The 17,312-nt window shown below is 45.0% G+C and overlaps 1 protein-coding gene across 2 annotated transcripts in view; it reads left to right on the plus strand.

The window, feature by feature from the left end:
- Positions 1-17,312, plus strand: part of SV2C (synaptic vesicle glycoprotein 2C) — a 134,256-nt gene that overhangs the window by 24,721 nt on the left and 92,223 nt on the right. For both annotated transcript variants that reach the window (XM_036279819.1, XM_036279820.1), the window contains exon 2: positions 14,189-14,369. In XM_036279819.1, the coding sequence (XP_036135712.1) occupies positions 14,189-14,369 (181 nt within the window). The remainder of the gene's footprint in view (positions 1-14,188; positions 14,370-17,312) is intronic.

A 17,312-nucleotide genomic window follows, 5' to 3' on the forward strand; every position in this document is an offset into this window, starting at 1 on the left:
GGCAGTTCTTCTAACTAGGCATGAAAGAAAAACATAGCAAAATAGGAGCATAAATTACTTTTTTTTTTTTTTATCTTCATTTGAGGACGCTTTTTGCATTTATCTTTAGATGGGGGAGGGGGGAGAGAAACATCAACGTGAGAGAGACACATCAAGGCACCCACACAACCCCAACCAGGGCCAGGGACAAACCGCAACCGAGGTATGTGTCCTTAGCAGGAACTGAACCCAGGACTCTCTGTTCTGCGGGCCAATGCTCTAACCGCTGAGCAAAACCGGCCAGGGCAAAATTACATTTTTTTAAAAATATGTCTTTATTGAATTTTTAGAGAGAGAGGAAGGGAGGGAGAGAGATAGAAACATCAAGGTGAGAGAGGTACATCAATCTGCTTCCTCCTGCACGCCCCCAGGCATGTGCTCTGACCGGGAATCAAACCAGGACCTCTCCGTCCATGGGATTCATGCTCAATCAACTGAGCCACACCGACCAGGCATAAATTACATTTTATTGGACAGAGTAGGTGAAAAATGAACAATTGTCCCATCAAATCCTTTGGGGGAGAATTCTGAATGTATGTGCAAAATGAATTAATCCAAGAACATTGGACAGTAGTTGGGGAGCTTCGGCTAGTGATTCCATTGAGAAGCATGCCAGTCCCCAGACTCACTAGGATGACTGTCATTCCGATTTGCTGGTGTGACAAGATGAGCTCAGATCTCTGTGACTAGTGCACTGTACTTAGCATCTAAACTTGACGTAATATTCAGAGGAACCTCCTCAGCTGTAGCTGAAAACTGGCAGGGCGGTGAAAAACTAGGAATTAGGGGTATTACAAAGGCTTAAGTAGGTGTATTTTATCTTAGGCTTGTCAGTTAGAATTTTTGTTTCTGAAGCTGAGAGAACTACTGGGTCAAAGAAGATAGAACAAAACTGGTAAATCCCTCAGTGGCACCAGGGGAATCTATCAACTGTATCAAACCACTACCCGATTAGCAAAGGTTTGGGTGAATCCTGTCGTCAGCAGGTTGGTGATAATAATATTGAATGTTCTGAGCTGGTTCCTTTACGTGAAACCAGTTGCCGAAGCCACCAGACACTGCTGATGCTGCTTGGAACCCAGTCCTAGCAGCCACAGCACATGGCATCAGGGCTGGAGGGAGGTGGCGCTGGGTGAATCAGCTTGCTGGGTAGCGAGATAATTTGACTGTCTATGAAAACCGTGCCGGTGGAAGAGTGCTGTTGATTCGTGGGAAAATATTGTGGTTGGTAGGAAAGAAGTGGTTTCCCAAAAGGTCAGAGATGTCTTCTGGAGGGCTGGGTGGCAGCTCTTGAGAGAAGCTGGAGGGAGACAGAGGGAGAGAGGAAGTAGGGGGATGTGGGGGCAGGAGATGATACATGAGAAAACACTCCATAGAAGAGAAATGATCCAAATGAAGAGATCATCTCCCACCCCAACTACACAGACCTCATTTTTAAGTTTCTAAAGTTTCCATTTTGTTCTTCACAGATTCAGATCTGTTTTTCCTTGCGGGGCCAAAAGAGGGAGAGTCTTTGGCTCCCCCTAGAGGCTAGAGTTTGTCAACACTAGTTAATATACCTAAAACAAATTGTCATCTATCGCTCTTGACTACAAAACAAAAGAAAATCTGACCATGATTAGATTTTACACACATGGCCCAGGGATGAGGTATAATTCAATTAAAAAGAGAATGTACTCTTTAAAGTGGGAGAATATATATAGTTTTAATTAAGAAGAAAAATTGCACAATAGAATTGCGAACGTTTGCGCATTAGTGACAGTTAAAATTGTTGAAGTGCAGAAAGCAAATTGGATCTAAGAAGGGTTAAATAGTGCTAAGTTTCCCCATGTTCCAGACAACTTGGTGTGTGAGACTTGATTTGCTGATGGGATACTCTTAACCCTAGTCCTGAGTGCCCTTAACTTGAGGAAAATTATCTATAATTGTATTTTAAATTGCTAAGCAATTAAGACGTAGATCTAGAAACCTACATATAATTTATTATTTCCAAAAGCTGAAGTTGGAACTTTTGAAATGAAAACTAAGCATACAGCCTGGAAGTTTAATGAGTCAGTGTCTCTTTGGGAAAGTCAGCCTGTGGGCCACTGAGAGAGACAAGGCCGAAATGGACAATACAAGCAGCAGTCCACCCCTGTACCTCCCAGCATCTCTCCACTGGGATGGGGCAAGTCGCAGGTGGGTGGGCTGGTGTGGTGCTGTCCTGAGGGTGTGAATGAGACACAAAGCCCTCGGACCCTTCCCATGGCACTGCTCTGCTTATCTATACACCCAGCTGTGAGGCTCCAGCCTGGCCCCAGGAGCAGTTTGTCATTTGTGACAACCCTGTGGGCATTGTGGTCTCTTCCCCACCCCCTCCTGCCAACAGTGAATCAAAGTTTAATATGTTTAATCTAATTTGTGCTGTGAGATTTAAATGATCGCTGATTTACCCCACTGTGGAGACCGAAGATGGGAGAAATGGGAGGATTCTGGAGGATTTCAGCTTGGAGGAGGGCAGTTGTACAGAGAAAACCAGGATGGTGAATCTGCTGCCCATTTCCAAGAAGAGTTGAGGTTCTGTTTCCTCTGCCTCCGTGCTTTGTTAATCAGCCACACTGTGGTTGGCATGCTCCGGAGAGCGGGGAATTTATGTCCCCGTGCTCTTCCCGCGAGGAGCTAATTAATGCATTTTTCTTCTCCTTGCAGTCACGATCAAGTCTTCCATCTTAAAACCGATCACCCACTCCCACCTCCACCAGTAAAACAACCCTGCTTTCGTCTTGGTCCCATTTCCTTAATTCCTCTCTCTCCACTATGTTTAAAACCCACCCATTAAAGCAAAACCAAACCAAACCTAGGAAACCGTTCCTGGGATTTGCTGCAAAAAGACTTGACAGGAGCCAGAGGGAGCGTTTTCTAGCTTCATTTCCGGCCCCCACTCACTTTTGTTCGTGACTGGAATTACGGGGGAGGTGGATTTGCTTATGTTCTTCTTTTGAAATGATGTCCAATACTAAAAGAAATATTAATAATTAAACCATGTTGATCTTCCTTAAAAATGAAATTGAAGAAATATATATGCTTCTTAATACTGCATTTCTTATCATCTGGGTATCCCAGTGAGTGAAGTGTTTTTAAAAGTGTTTTAAGGAATACGCTTTTCCAGATCTGTGTTATTGTATAACACACTACTCAAGAACTCAGTGGCTTTAAACAATCTTCATTTTATCATGTCTCACATTTTGTGGATGGGAAATTTGGACAGGGCTTGGCTGGGTGGTCCTTCTTTAAAGTGCCAGCGGAGGTCACTCAGTGGTGTGGAGCTGGCAGACGGACTGCTGGAGGATTGGAGACAGCTGACACTTGGGCGGGGATTGCTGACAGCTGGGCTCGGTGGGGAATGATGAGGATGGAGCCACCGGCGGCCCCTCCCGCATGGCATTCTCAGGGTAGCCAGGAGGCGGCTCGAGGATCCAAGAACAAGTGTTCTAGTGAGTGAGATGAGGCTGCGTGGCCTTGATGACCCAGTCCCGGAAGTCATATAGTGTCACTTTTGTCATATTCTGTTGGTCAGGCAGTTACCCAGCATGAAGTAGAAGAAACGTAGACGCCACCTCTGAGAATGTCTCCCCTGTGCCTGGCCCTTCTCATGTCCTTCCCACAGGTTCCCATCCCTGACTTCTTTTCTCATGCTGCGGTGCAGGCTGGGGTCACTGCAACGGAGCACACGGTCTGCAAAGTGCAAAATGCTTCATCAGGCCCTGTACAGAAAAAGTTTGCCAGTCCTTATCTGAAGAGTCCGGGTCTTTTCACACAAGGGCTTTTTGTTTTCAATATTTTTTTAAAATTGATTTTGAGAGAGAGAGGAAGGGAGAGGGAGAGAGGCAGAAACAAGGATGAAAGAGAACATCGACTGCCCACCTCCTGTATTCCCCCACACTGGGGATCAGGCCCTCAACCTGGGCATGTGCCCTGACCAGGAATCAAACCGGCGACCTCTTGGTGCATGGGTGGATGCTCAGCTAGTGAGCCACACGGGTTGGGCTCACACAAGGGCTTTGATTATATTAACCCCCCACTCAGGAATTCATCAGTGACTCCCCGATATCTGATTATGTAATTAATTTAAAAATTTTTAGCCTGTTATTTGAGGATTTTCTCTCAATTACCCAGTGGAATTATACTTCTCCGCACACCCAACCCAGCCACCTCTCTTAACCTTCCCAATGTTCCGCTCCTGCCCAGTCCAGACCTTCCCTGGCTGGCTGTGCTTGCCAGAGGGTGAGCAAAAGCGCCGTCCTGCCCATCCTCTTCTTCATATTCTCCTGTTTCTCTGAGGCTCCCCTCGAGCCCTGTTTCCTTCGTGAAGCATTTCCAGGCGATCAACTATTGATCACTGCCTGATTGGTGTGCTTGTATCGCCTGTACTGCCCTCCTCTGCCCTGTTTACATGTAGTGTGGCGAGGGTTACCAATGAGAGTGGGCCCAGCCGGGCCTGCCTTCCTCTCGTTTTCTCTGTTGTATCACAACCTGCCCCGAGCCAAAATTCCCGGTGTCAACGCCCACACTTCCTTGCCTCGTCCCTCAGTTTACAAGATCTGGGAACTGGCTACTGAACGCACCTCCAGCCTTGTTCCCCTTCCAAGCCTCCTGCCCCTGCCTTCGCTCAGGCTGTCTGCAGCCCTTCCCTGGGCCACTGGAGTCACCTTCTCAGTGGTGTTCCTTCCGCTGGTCTTTCCAGGGCCAGGACTGGGGTGAGGGGCGCGAGGTGCCGGAGCACAAGTTTAAGGACATGCTCGCTCACGGAGACGAGCAAGGGGGGAGCTGGCACCACAGTGAGGCCCTCCTTAGACTTCACGCTCCTGGCTCCTCAGGCCTCAGGTGCCTCACCTTGGTCCAAGCCCTGCCTCCCCTCCCTCTGTCTTCCCCCTGCTGTCTGTCCTCCACACGGCTGCTGAGATGATCTTTGCGGTACGAATGATGTCCAGTCTGATTGTTAGTTTCCCAAAGGATCGAGCCCCAGTCCTTGGGTTGACGGCAGCTTACCTTCTGGCCTCATCTCTGTCTCTCTCACTGCCTCACCAACAAACTACATTCCACCCTCCCGGACTGACCGAGTCCCTTCAGTGTGCTGTGCACCTGACGCGCCTCCAAACCTTTAAACTTGATCTTCTTCCCTCCCTTGAACTTTCCCCTTTTTCCTGGAGAATTCTTATTCATTATTCAAAACTCAGCATGACTCCCTGTGTTACCTTCTGGGGGAGGTTTTCGAATTTCTCTGGAGTGAATAAGTCGCTCCTTCCTACCCTCCACCCCCCTAAGCATAATGTACTCAACCTAATTACAGCATGTGTTTCATTTTGGGGGCAATTTTTTTTTTTTTTTTTTTTTTTTTGCATGTGTTTGATCTCCCAGGAAACCAAAGATTTAAAACCTCAGGTTCACATTAGAATCATTTGGAAGATTTTAAAAAGTACTCTTGCTAAGTCCTGCCCCAGAATGGCTGGGTGTGACCTGGGCATCTTTGTTCCTTTTCTTAAAGCTTTCTGGTAATTCACCTGGCTGGTGTGGCTCCGTGGTTGAGCGTCGACCCATGTACCAAGAGGTCGCAGGTTCGATTCCCGGTCAGGGCACGTGCCCAGGTTGTGGGCCAGATCCCCAGTGGGGGGCATGCAGGAGGCAGCCAATCGATATTCTCTTTCATCTATGTTTCTACCTCTCTCTCCCTCTCCCTCTCCCTTTCTCTTTCTCTAAAACCAATAAAGAAAAAAAATTAGATAAAGAAAAAGCTTTCTGGTGATTCTAAAGTGCAGCCACTGACCACAACTGCAGCACTAGGCTGTGAGCTGCTCGAGAGCAAGGGCCTGTGGGTTCACGTCTGTGGGCCCTGCTCGCTGCTCCGTGCTCTTCCTCCCCTCCCCTCACACCTCGCAGCCGTGGGGGTAATGACCACTCACTTCCTCCGTGGGCTCAGTGATGGGTGTTATTGAAAAAGGGGTTCAGCCAGTTCCCACCTCTCTTTCTCAGCACAGGCCTCGGAGTGGGGGAATTTGCCGAGACGGGGCCCCACTGGTGTGGAACTGATATGTGATATCCGTGGCACACTACAGAGGGACTTGCTGTAGTGCTCTTGACTCCTAAGACTTGTCGTTTATTGCTTTGAATACCAAGTGAGCTATAATTGTCCATTTTTGGTTCTGCAGAGCCATACATACAAAAAATATCTTAATATCTCTCTCCCTATTCAGTGGACAAGCTCTACGCTAGTCATTCGAGGAAAGATTAGAGAATCCGTTGGACTTCCTTATTAGGACTCTCTCCACAGTTGGCTCGCTGGATTCAGTGAAGGATGTCTTTGGGCTTCATGGGCTGTAGTGCCCAGGTGGACCTAGGTAACAAGTAGTAATATCACTTGCTGTGGCATTACCTGCTTGTATAAGCAGCTCCATCAGCCTCTGCCTGGACCAACAAACTTAAATGTCAGACTTTCCAAATGTAACAGTCAGAGGGTGCTGTGGACTGCATCTGATATTTACAGTTCTTTCCAGCAAAGGTGAGCTGGCTTTTGTTGCGAACGTTCTCCATTGCAAATTACAAAGGGCTTTTTTCTTTTCTTTTTCTTTTTTTCATTTGTACATATGCCTTTGATATTATTACTTTCTTGACTTTTATTTGATTTTTGTAAAAGTCCATAGATATATTTGAACACATAACGGTTGCTAGTCGTGGCTACTGAAAGTAATAATGGGAAAAAGTGAGGGCTTGGTTTTGGAAAAGCCTAAATATCGTTTATTTAAATAGTGTCAAGTTGCAAAGACAACCTTGTCTTTGAATTTAAACAGTCAGGTTACTACTGCAGTGCTGTTCCCGGTGGTTTCCTTCCCGAACTCGAGCGGAGGGAGGCCAGACGCTGGGATTTCACTTTCTTCACTGCTCCAGAGCCAGCCCCTCTCCCTGTTGTCTTTTTATCACTACTTGTTTTCTCCTTTTCTCTCTGTCCCCAACGTCAATAGTTATATTAGCTGGGTTTTTGTTTTGTTTTGTTTTGGTTTGGTTTTTATTGAACAGCTATGTTTCACACAGTGTTAAATGCTTTATTCCATTTAATTCCTCAAAAACCCTGTGAGGTAAGTCCTCTTCTTAGCCCCATTATACAGAGAAGAAAAATGAGGCACGCAGAAATGAAGTAATTCAACCAGGATCAAACAGCTAGCAAACGGTAGAGCAGGGAGTCATGACTGGGCCACGTGTTTCAAGAGCCTGAGCTCTTAACTGTTTGCTGCCTGACCCCGAAGTTCAGGGTGGTCAGTGCTGCTGGAATGGAGATGAAACATTTTGCATTTGGTAAAAAACAAAAGCAGCAACAACGAAACAGTTTTCCTACTTCAACCCCTGTGCTTTAGTAACGGGTGCACTTCTTAGCACATTCAGTGAAATAACCCAGTGCAACAAGTACTGAACTTGGGGTTATATGTTATCATTTTTAAAAATTCAAGCACAGAATTTAAAGCCAGTGATGATGAGGAACAGCAAATTGTACATCAAGAAGGAGACACTGCATCCTTCTATGCACTGGGTGGGTGCAGGGGCCGCTGGGGAGGGACAGACTGCAGTGGCGTCTTGCCAACAGATGGCCACATTCATAGCCAAACATTCTGGGGGCCAGGAACAGTGACCACGGGGCAGCAGCTGTGAAAGCTTCCACATCAGTGGGTAGGTAGGTGAGGAGGATCCATAAGAGACTAGCAAGGGAGAGAGGTTCCCCTGCCTCTCCCTATACTCCTTCCCCCAGACAGAAGAGAAAGCCTGGGCCCGCTTTGCAGGGCTGACCAACACCGTTACCTAGAAACCCCATCTAATTAACTCTAGACTGGTAATTGGCCAGTTAATGAAAAAATTGGTAAAAGGAAGAAAATATGCAAAACATACATATGTACTTAAAATCTAAGCATACGTTCATTTGACCATCTTTTGATGCAGAAGCAAAGACTCCCCCTGAGTAGGGGACGTTCAAACGAAGCATCCTGCCGTCCTTCCTGCATTGCCGCAGCCATTATGCGGCTTTGGTTTTCAGTTTTAATTTCGTTCAAGTGGGGTGAGGGCTCAGCCTTAGCACACACTCTCTCAGCTATGGTTTTCTCAGTCTTCTAGAGTTGTATTGGTCACATTTATTTGGTGGCAGTAATTTTCTTTTGCAACTAGTCTTCCCCAAGTCTTTCTTCTTAGTTTTTTACAGGAGTAGCTCTGATTCCTTCCACATTCACATTTTATTTTTCACGTGATTGATGTTTCATTGAATATATAATTAATAATAAGCAGAACTGACGTACACAGGTTGGGTATAAACGCAGTGACCCTAAAATGCTGCTGGTGGAAGCAGCAGGAAGATGGGTGGGTTCGAGGAAGAGTTCAGGGAAATAGCTCTCAGTGTTTGTAGGTGGGTTGGTTAATCCTAAACTGGTTAAGTAAACATTGGCTAGGTGGACAAATCCCTACCTTTGGGGAGATAAATGCACCTGCCTTTTGGGAAAGAAGTAATATCTTAAAAAATGATGAACACAATTTAGGCAATAAAATATTTTTTTCTTAATCCTGTGAATATAATAGATCATGTTCTATTATTGGTTTCAACAACAATTTCCAGAACCGTCATGGTTAATCTTAAAGATTTATTTATTTTTTTTAACTTTGACTTAAAATTTTGTTTTAACCTAAGAAAAATCCCCTTATACAAAGCCAGTGTGACCATTGCCAATGAATTACAGAGTACTGCGTTGGTCATGGATAACTGAAGTACTTAGGACAATTTAAAAAAATTAATTGGCTAAAAATTACTGTGAGAAAAACACTGCAGATCATTTCTTAAAATTGTTCTTTTTAGTTCACGGGTGGTTTAAAATGATAGTGGGGGAAAGATGCGGCCCCTGAGAGACTGTCAGAAAGAAGCAAGAGCGGCTTTAGCAAAGAGACAGATATGGAAATGTGGTATTGTCAGGGGAAATGAGACTATGATTAAATAAAGTGGAATTAGCCCCATGTTAGAAATACCTTAAGGGGAAATCATACTTGAGGCCTCTTTTGTCTTCTGCAAGACTGGGAGGCTGGGCTGGCCGAGAATGGCCTGCAGCCCTGCTGTGGTGGGAGGAGCAGAGTGAGCCTCTGGTCCTGTTTATTTCTCAGGCCAGTTCAACCTCCAGAAAGCCCAGCTGAATCAAAATCTTCAGTAGATTCCTGAAAGGATCTGGGGATCACAGCCTGGCCTCTCTCAACCTGGGAGGTCTGCCTCCAGTCCTGAGGAAGACAGGTCCTAGGAGGCCTGCAGTCTATTTGCCCTTAAGAAACCGTCAGCCTGTGTAGGGCAATCTTGCTTGTTCTGTGTCTTAGGAATTTCAATATTACATGAACTGCATCTTCTCCTTTCAAATGTATTAGACACATACAAACTTTAAAAAGTCTTGGAGAGGTTCTGTGTTTTTTCTGGAAAGCACCAAAGCCTGAAAGTGCTCTCAGATTCTAAAGTGCACCCGGATCTGTGGGCATCTTGTTCCAGTGCAGGGTTGTAGGTCACGGGGAGCCCTACGGTCTGCATTTCCAGCAATTTCCCCCAGGGTGCCAGTGCTGTGGGTCTAGGGCGTATGCTCCGAGGGGCGAGGATCTAGACCTCATTTCAAATACTGACTTCTCACAGCCTCAGTTTCCTTCCTGCAAAATTAGGGAACTAAAATACCTTGAACTCTGCCCAGCAGCAGCGGCAGCAGCACGAGCAGAGGACCAGCAGGCCGGTCTGTGTCTGAGCGCAGCTGTCTGAGTTTTCATGAGCTCCCCCTCACAACAAAGTGGAAATGGGAAGACAGGGCAGGAGTCAGTCTGTGCTCTGAGGGTCCCAGAATTTTCACTTTTATTCACATAATGCCTTTGCCAACACTGAAAAGTCTGGCTTTAGTTAGATCACAGGATTAACAACTAAACTTTTGACTTGTGCTATTTGTTTTAAGTAAGCTACTAGGTAGGCTTAATTCTCTCCATGGCATGCCCAATGGAACAGTCTAATTAACAATAATAATTCAACACAGGCGTACACGATTATTATTCTAGAATCCGAAACATATTTTTAACCAGAGTAGAAGTAAAGATACAGCTTAATACTACTTTTTTTTTTTCTAAACCTGTCACTTATGGAGAAATTTAATATGGTCTTGAAATCTTTCTTGTTCTTCGGAATCTTCTCAGTTGCTCCCTCCTCAGTGAAATTTTCCCACAGGCCACAGTCAGAATCAGTAGCCACCTCCCGCCCTCTGGTCCCAGCTACCCTCCATCAGAGAGCACAGCTCAGGTTGGGCTCACTGAGTTATGTACCCAGCGTCTCCCTCACTGAGTCAGGAGCTCTTTAAGCCATCTTGATGGAGGAGAGAGTTTAGGGACTTAGAGCCCAGGTACCTGAGCGAACACTTCGGCACTGTTCTGTCCTGGTCATATGTTCCCAGAGGCCATGGAAAGTTCTGGCCTGGATGCCCGTGTCTGTAGTGGCCGTGATCAGGTGGGGTTGTCGGGAGGGTGGTGGGAAATAATGGGTGTGACACGTCTCCCTCCTCTCTGGCCTTAGCATGAGTAGGCACTGGATGGATGTTTGCTGTGCTTTACCTCCTCTGGGGTCAGGGATTGTGACCCCTGCATCCGTGCATTCTCCCACTTCAGGAAAAGTCAGCAACGTGTGTGCTTAACTAGTTTTTTAGAGTTGAATTTAATATCCTTTCTGTTAAGGAGATTGAGTGCGTTTATTTTAGGCATAGTGATCATACAAGATGGAAACAGAACTGTTGGGTTTTCCCCTAATAGCCGGCAGTGAATGCGTTTCTGAAACATATGAGATGTATTTCGAAGTAGTTATTAAAATTCTGACAGGCTGATTTCTGGTTTGCTTAGTTTAGCAATCCTAAGCACAAACGGAAAAAAGAATAACATTATACAGGAAAGAACTCTACTTAACAGGCAATAGGAATTGCCTTTTTTTATATATTTGGGATATCCATTTTTGTATATTTATATGAATAAAATTTCTGGAAGAGTTAGAAAAACGTGGTAATAGTTACCTTTGGGAAGAGGGTCAAGGGTGGAGGAGAAAGGAAGTTTTATTTCATTGTATACATTTCTATGTGGTTTGAATTTTGGGCCATTTAGGTATATTTCCTTGTTTAAATATATGTTAATAGGGATATCTGGGGGAATTGAAGGATGGGCCATTTTTATTTCCCTCTTTTCTATATTAAAAGCCCTAATACATGTTATTTCAAGGTTTTATTTTCAAATGGCTCAAGGACAGGTGCTAATGGGAAATGAGGGTTTTCACCCCTAGCCGTCCCTAAGCTGTCTCCATCACGAAGTCCCAGTGAGCTCAGCCAGCGCATCCTGGACTACCTCTGGGCTTTGGGAAGCTCCTGCGGTTGGGCTGTGTCCCACACTCCTGCTGGGTGGGGAGACCTGGCACCCAATTATGGGCCTTAGAGTGCTGGAATTGTCGCTCCTGCACCAGGAAAGCAACAGAGTTGCCCTCCTTGGACCACAGCAGAGAAGCCTGTTCTTTTTAACAAGAGCTTGGATTTTCATTTTTCCTCTGGCACCACCGAGCTATTTTCAGCATTGACCCCCTTCCCCCAACAGGGTTGGGAATGTGCCCCTTTGGAATGTCTAGGGAGGAGTGTGCCCCTCTCCTGTCCTGGGATAGAATGAGGCACCATTTTCCCTAGCTCCTGCCAATCATTTCCCGTTACCCCCAACTTCACTAATTCTATGAAGGTGGTGACCAGGGCAAAGGCACCTCAGAGACATGTGAGGTCCTGCTTTCAATTCTAGGTGGTACCCGCCCCCCCAGGGGCCTGGACAAACCGGGATATTTTCACAGGAGGCAGCCAGGGTTGTTAAAGGGTCCATAACCACGTTATACAGTGAAAAGGAACTGCTGATGGACTAGAGTGTAGTCACCACTCACTTTTCTGGGGTCAAATCATTTACTTCTCCATACTCAGGTTCCTCACCAGTGAACTGGGCTTCCGTAGTATTAACCTCCAAGGGTCATCCTGAGGAGTAAATGAGGTTCAGCAAATGCTCGTGACCATTGTTTGTTCCTGGGGCTGGAGCTCCAAAGAAGACTCCCGAGTCTTCAGATTGCAGCGGCCACGGGCCACTCCTGATCTATGGGAGCTCACTTTCTGATCTGCAGGCATTTTTAAAGACACAGACATTATTCAAACAAGCTTAGCTACTGATTATTCTTCTGAGAGACACAAGTAGCAAACTTGAGCCTCTTATAAATAAGAAGCATGCTGCATACGCGTTTCTCTGGGTGCATCTGTCTGCTTTTGGAACTCCTTTGCGTTGTGCTGATACATTCTTTACATGGTCTCCTGGACAAGCATTGGGTCCCATGATATGTGTAATCTCTTTATTGAGAAGGATGACCTGCGCATGGTCAGCCCGTAGCACAAAGAAAAATATGCCATCCCCACCTAGGCAAGGCTGACCCAACCACCTCTTTGCAGTGCGCCAGGCTAGACAAAAATAACTTTTGTTTTGTCTTATTCTGAAATTGCTCCAACACTGACCCTTCACTGTGGCTGTCTGTACCTGGCCATCTGCTAAGCAGCATCCGCATGTCATTGATTTGAGGGTCACTAGACTTTGCCAAATGTATTCTTTCTGGGTCTCCTATTGATCCATTAACTGTGTGTTAAGCAAACAAATTCAGGGTGAATGTTTAAATAAGCTGTTTTCCAAATGAATCGAAAGCAATAAATCAGTGTGTGTTTTTCTTCCTCTTATTATTTAGGTGCTACTGAGTATATCGGATGTGCCTTTGAAAAGGGGCTGTTTTGTTGAGGCTTTGGTGAAGCAAGGGAAAAGGCAGAAATAAATGAAAGGTGTAGCTGCAGCTTTTGTAACTCCACATTCAGATATAACGGACTTTCATGATTAACTATGACATTTCCCCTAAACATTGCACACCCTTTGGGAAAGCTCCCTGGACTAATATTTGCCACACCTAATGTTATTTGATCCTGAGAAGGAATCTGGACAGGGCTTATGGGGCCTGGTTTTTCTCAGAAGAAGCAAGTGAAAGAAAATTCAAGTGTGTACGAGAGGCACATGTATCTAGCACTCAGTTTTCCATTCGTTTCCCGTATAGAAGCAAAGCCAGCCGTGATGAGTTTCCTAATTCCCAAAGTACTAACAGCTATTTCCCTTCTCCTTAGGCTCCTTAAACTCCTGACTCCAACAAAAAAGGTTTCTCTTATGAATGGAGTTTGAGACTATTTTCATATTAAATCTTGTCATCTCTAAACTCACCTTCTGTAGCTTTCTTTCCTTCCCAAGGAAGGGCCCGGGCTTTCAGAAAGGATTAGAGAGAAAGAACCCCTAGAATCCTCTAACGGGTTCCTAAGGGGCTGACCTTGGCCCAGGTCATGTGCTGCAGGCAGAGACCACAGGCAGGCTGGGGAATCTCCTTTACCTGGGAGCCCTTGACTCAGCCCCCACCTTTGCTTTGTCATTGTGATAAGTCAGCCATTCAGACCAAAGGTGACGTGACCATAAGTCAACCTCCAGGATTGTTCTGTGTGGAGACTCCGTGTGCCTGCCCACTCTGTACTTGTCCCCACAGGGCTGGTGAGAACAAGGCTGTTTTGTCCTTTGCCCTGGCCATTGGGCATGGCAGCCAAAGGTAGCCCACAGAACTTACTTTCCATCTGGAACGCCGATTTGTGTGTCCTAAAGAGTGTATTTTATTTTTTATTATTTTTTTATCCTCACCCGAGGACATTTTTCCATTTTTTGTTCTGATAGAGCGGGAGGGAGAGAGAGGAAGGGAGAGAGAGAGAGAAACATCGACGTGAAGGGACACATCGAGTGGCTGCCACCCGCACGACCAACCAGGGCCGGGGACAAACTGCAACCGAGGTACGTGCCCTTAGCGGGAACCGAACCCAGGCCTCTCTGTACCACAGGCCGACGCTCCAACCGCTGAACCAAACCGGCCAGGGCCTAATGAGTGTATTTTAAAAGGAAATATTTCCCATGCAGAATGCTGGAATGTACTTTGTCCCTGTTCATTTGCTGTTACCTGTGTCCTTATCCCCAACCTCTGACGTGTTTCTTTGTTTTCTGTGTGTTGCAGGCAGCATAGTCTACCTCGGGATGATGGTGGGGGCGTTCTTCTGGGGAGGACTGGCAGACAAAGTGGGAAGGAAACAGTCTCTTCTGATTTGCATGTCTGTCAACGGATTCTTTGCCTTCCTTTCTTCATTTGTCCAAGGTTATGGCTTCTTTCTCTTCTGTCGCTTGCTTTCCGGATTCGGGTAAGGTTTTCTCCTTCATATTTTATAGTAATGTGTTTATTCTTCATAACTGTAAGTGTTTCCACTCTAGAGGACCTCATTACCAAGAAATTATCCCTTAACGCATCTCCTTCCCTATCTTCATGTCAGCCTTATGGGCCATAATGCTGGTTCTTAGAAATATAATTATCAGCCTTTACATCCAGAAGAGAAGGGAACACATGTCTGTGTTCTCGTGGCTGATTCTTTTAGTGTTTTACTTCTAGGAAACGGGTATTGTCCTAAATGGGAAGCTGTTTCTATGGCAGAGCACATTTATAAATGTCTTTCTCTTCTGAAAATTGAATTTAAGCAAGAAATAGCTCTGGTCCTACATTATGAACTAATTAAAGGTTTGAACCCTTCAGGCATTCTCTTAAATCCCAGATGAGAGTATTTCCAGTAAATGTTGTTTTATTGATCTATATTAACAGCATATTTAACTAGGTAGGAAATCTTCCTGAGATGTAATAGGGTTTTTTGTTTTTTTTTTAAGTTCCTGACTTTTGTTGAATTAATGGAGTTGCTGTTAGTCAAGTGCAATGCATAGTATAGCCAACAGTGTAGTCATTTTCTTTAAAAAGCTTGAGCACTTGTTACTACTAAGTCAATCCACAGCTTAGGAAAGTCCAAAAGCTCAACTAGGAGAGTCCATGAAACTCTGCTTTGATAAGGGAAAAAAAACAGTAAAAATAAAACATTTCTGATTTGTACTTGAGAACTTTACTTTCATTAGAGACATTCTTTCTGAGGTGTCTGACATATGATGAATCTATAGGACCCATATAAAACAAAAATAAATAAATGAAGAAAGGAGAGCAGACAGTGCCAGGTTATTAATTTGAGAAGCATATCAGTTGTGGTTGTTATACCCATGCAACAAAACACAGTTTTGCCAAAAGAGAAGGTCAGAGAACTAGAACATGTTTTTTTGTTTGTTTGTTTAAATTACATATAGTAGTACTTTAAAATCAGAGCTAAGATTAGTAGGAACATAAAGCATCAGAGAGAAAGATGCATAAGTGGGTTACTTCAAGAGTATAAAGATTTCCACATGCAGAATAATGGCTCACTTTTATGACTCATTCAAAGTAATTTCAAATTTTTATATCATTTTCTGCCACAAGATTTGTGTCCTAATTGAGACTGGTGTGTTATCCACACACTTTTCTGATGTTCCTTTTACATCTTTTGTAGCCCCTCATATGCTACACCCTGCACACAGTAGGCCCTTAGCCAGTGAGACAAAATTGTACACATTTCAGGAAATTGCCCCAGAGTGGATACATTTCAGTAAACCATTCCAGTAAACCTAGAGTGTTGGGTTGTTTGGGAAAGTGTAAAAATATTTGCTCCCTGGGGAAAAAATGATCAGAATCAATCATTTGCTTGGTAAGATGGAGGAAGGGGGCTTTTTCTCCCAGCTCTGTGTGAGATTGGCTTGCAGACACTGATGGCGTGGGAGGTAACTCGGTGCCTGGAGTCAAGGGTTCATGGATTCATACTGAGTGAAATGAGATAGCGGAGGAAGAACAGGTTATTTGGGGCCATTTGTTAAAGGACCTTCTCGGGGTCGTAGGATAAAACATTCTTGCCACCACAAAAGGCCAAGGTTTCCTTCTGCTTTCTATTACCTACGGAATACCATTAGCCTGTCAGGAGAAGGCTAATAGCCTAAGTTCTGAACTTTCCAGTCCTTTCCATTTGCAGTCTTCTCCAGGAAATGTCAACCATATTCATAGACTCAAAAGAACCTGACTGTGGCCAAATCATTACGGCGATTTAATTACTAATCTGGATTGTGATATGGTCAACCCAGTTGATTGCAGAGAAAAGGTCCATTATGGTGGCTGCGAAATACTCAGAATTAATGGACTGTCCAGAAGCTAATTCAAGGGCAGTGCAGAGGCAGAGATTGCTTGGGTATATTCATGACATCATCTTCTTCCCTGTTGCGGACAAATCATTCTTCAGCTAGCAGTGCAGGGCTGCTGACCTCTAACTAACATAATTTACCTAGCAAAGCACAGCCTGAGTATCGGTAACTCAGCGAGGCTCTCTAAGTTGTGATACCAGAGGCAAGCACATGTGCCTTTGGGAAGTTGGCATAGGACTGGAAATCCAGGCCCATCCACCCTGCACTTTACTGTGGGACCTTGGGAAAGTCACTCTCCAGTCTGATTCATCTTTTGAAAAGGGAGATATTAATACTTTACATTCTTACCTTGGAGTGTGAGGATCAAGTGAGATAATGTGTTAAAAGTACATGGTAGAGGAGGAAATGTGGGGTCATGTTTAGGACACGCCCCCATGGATTTACCTGGTAGAGGAGGGAATGTGGGGTCATGTTTAGGACACGCCCCCATGGTTGGGCACTTCCTGTTGTCTCATTGTTCTTCCTCCCATTGCTTCAGGTAAGCTGCCTCTGCTCATTGCCTGAGTGACATCAGAGGGAAAAGAAAAAAGGTCATTTTCTGGCTTTGAAATTTTAAGGCTTGCCCATGGGAGAAACAGAAAGGATGACCCATAGGCAAAAGACTTGGGAGAAACCAGGGCGAGTAAAATGGAGCCTCCCAGCTCCCCAGAATAGGTGGAGAGTTCCAGGGCGGGGGCAGGACTAAAAGGAGTCACGTGAGTTTACTCACCTGGGCCCAGGTGAGATCCAGCAGCTGAGGGGACCTGAGAAATGAAGTTAAAGAAAATGGAGAAAGGTATTGTTCTTCCTTGGCTGAGTTTATGGGTCATGTTATGACATGTAATGTGTCAAGTGCCACCTCAATGACAGAGGATGTTTTTTATTTAAGTATAGTTGGTATACAATATTATATTGTTATACAGGGTGGGGCAAAAGTAGGTTCACAATTGTATGGAAAATAATACAATAATTAGATAATAATATAGGAATAAACTCTGTTTCACATATTC

This window comes from Molossus molossus, unplaced genomic scaffold (assembly GCF_014108415.1).
Source record: "Molossus molossus isolate mMolMol1 unplaced genomic scaffold, mMolMol1.p scaffold_m16_p_3, whole genome shotgun sequence".
Classification (NCBI taxonomy): domain Eukaryota; kingdom Metazoa; phylum Chordata; class Mammalia; order Chiroptera; family Molossidae; genus Molossus; species Molossus molossus.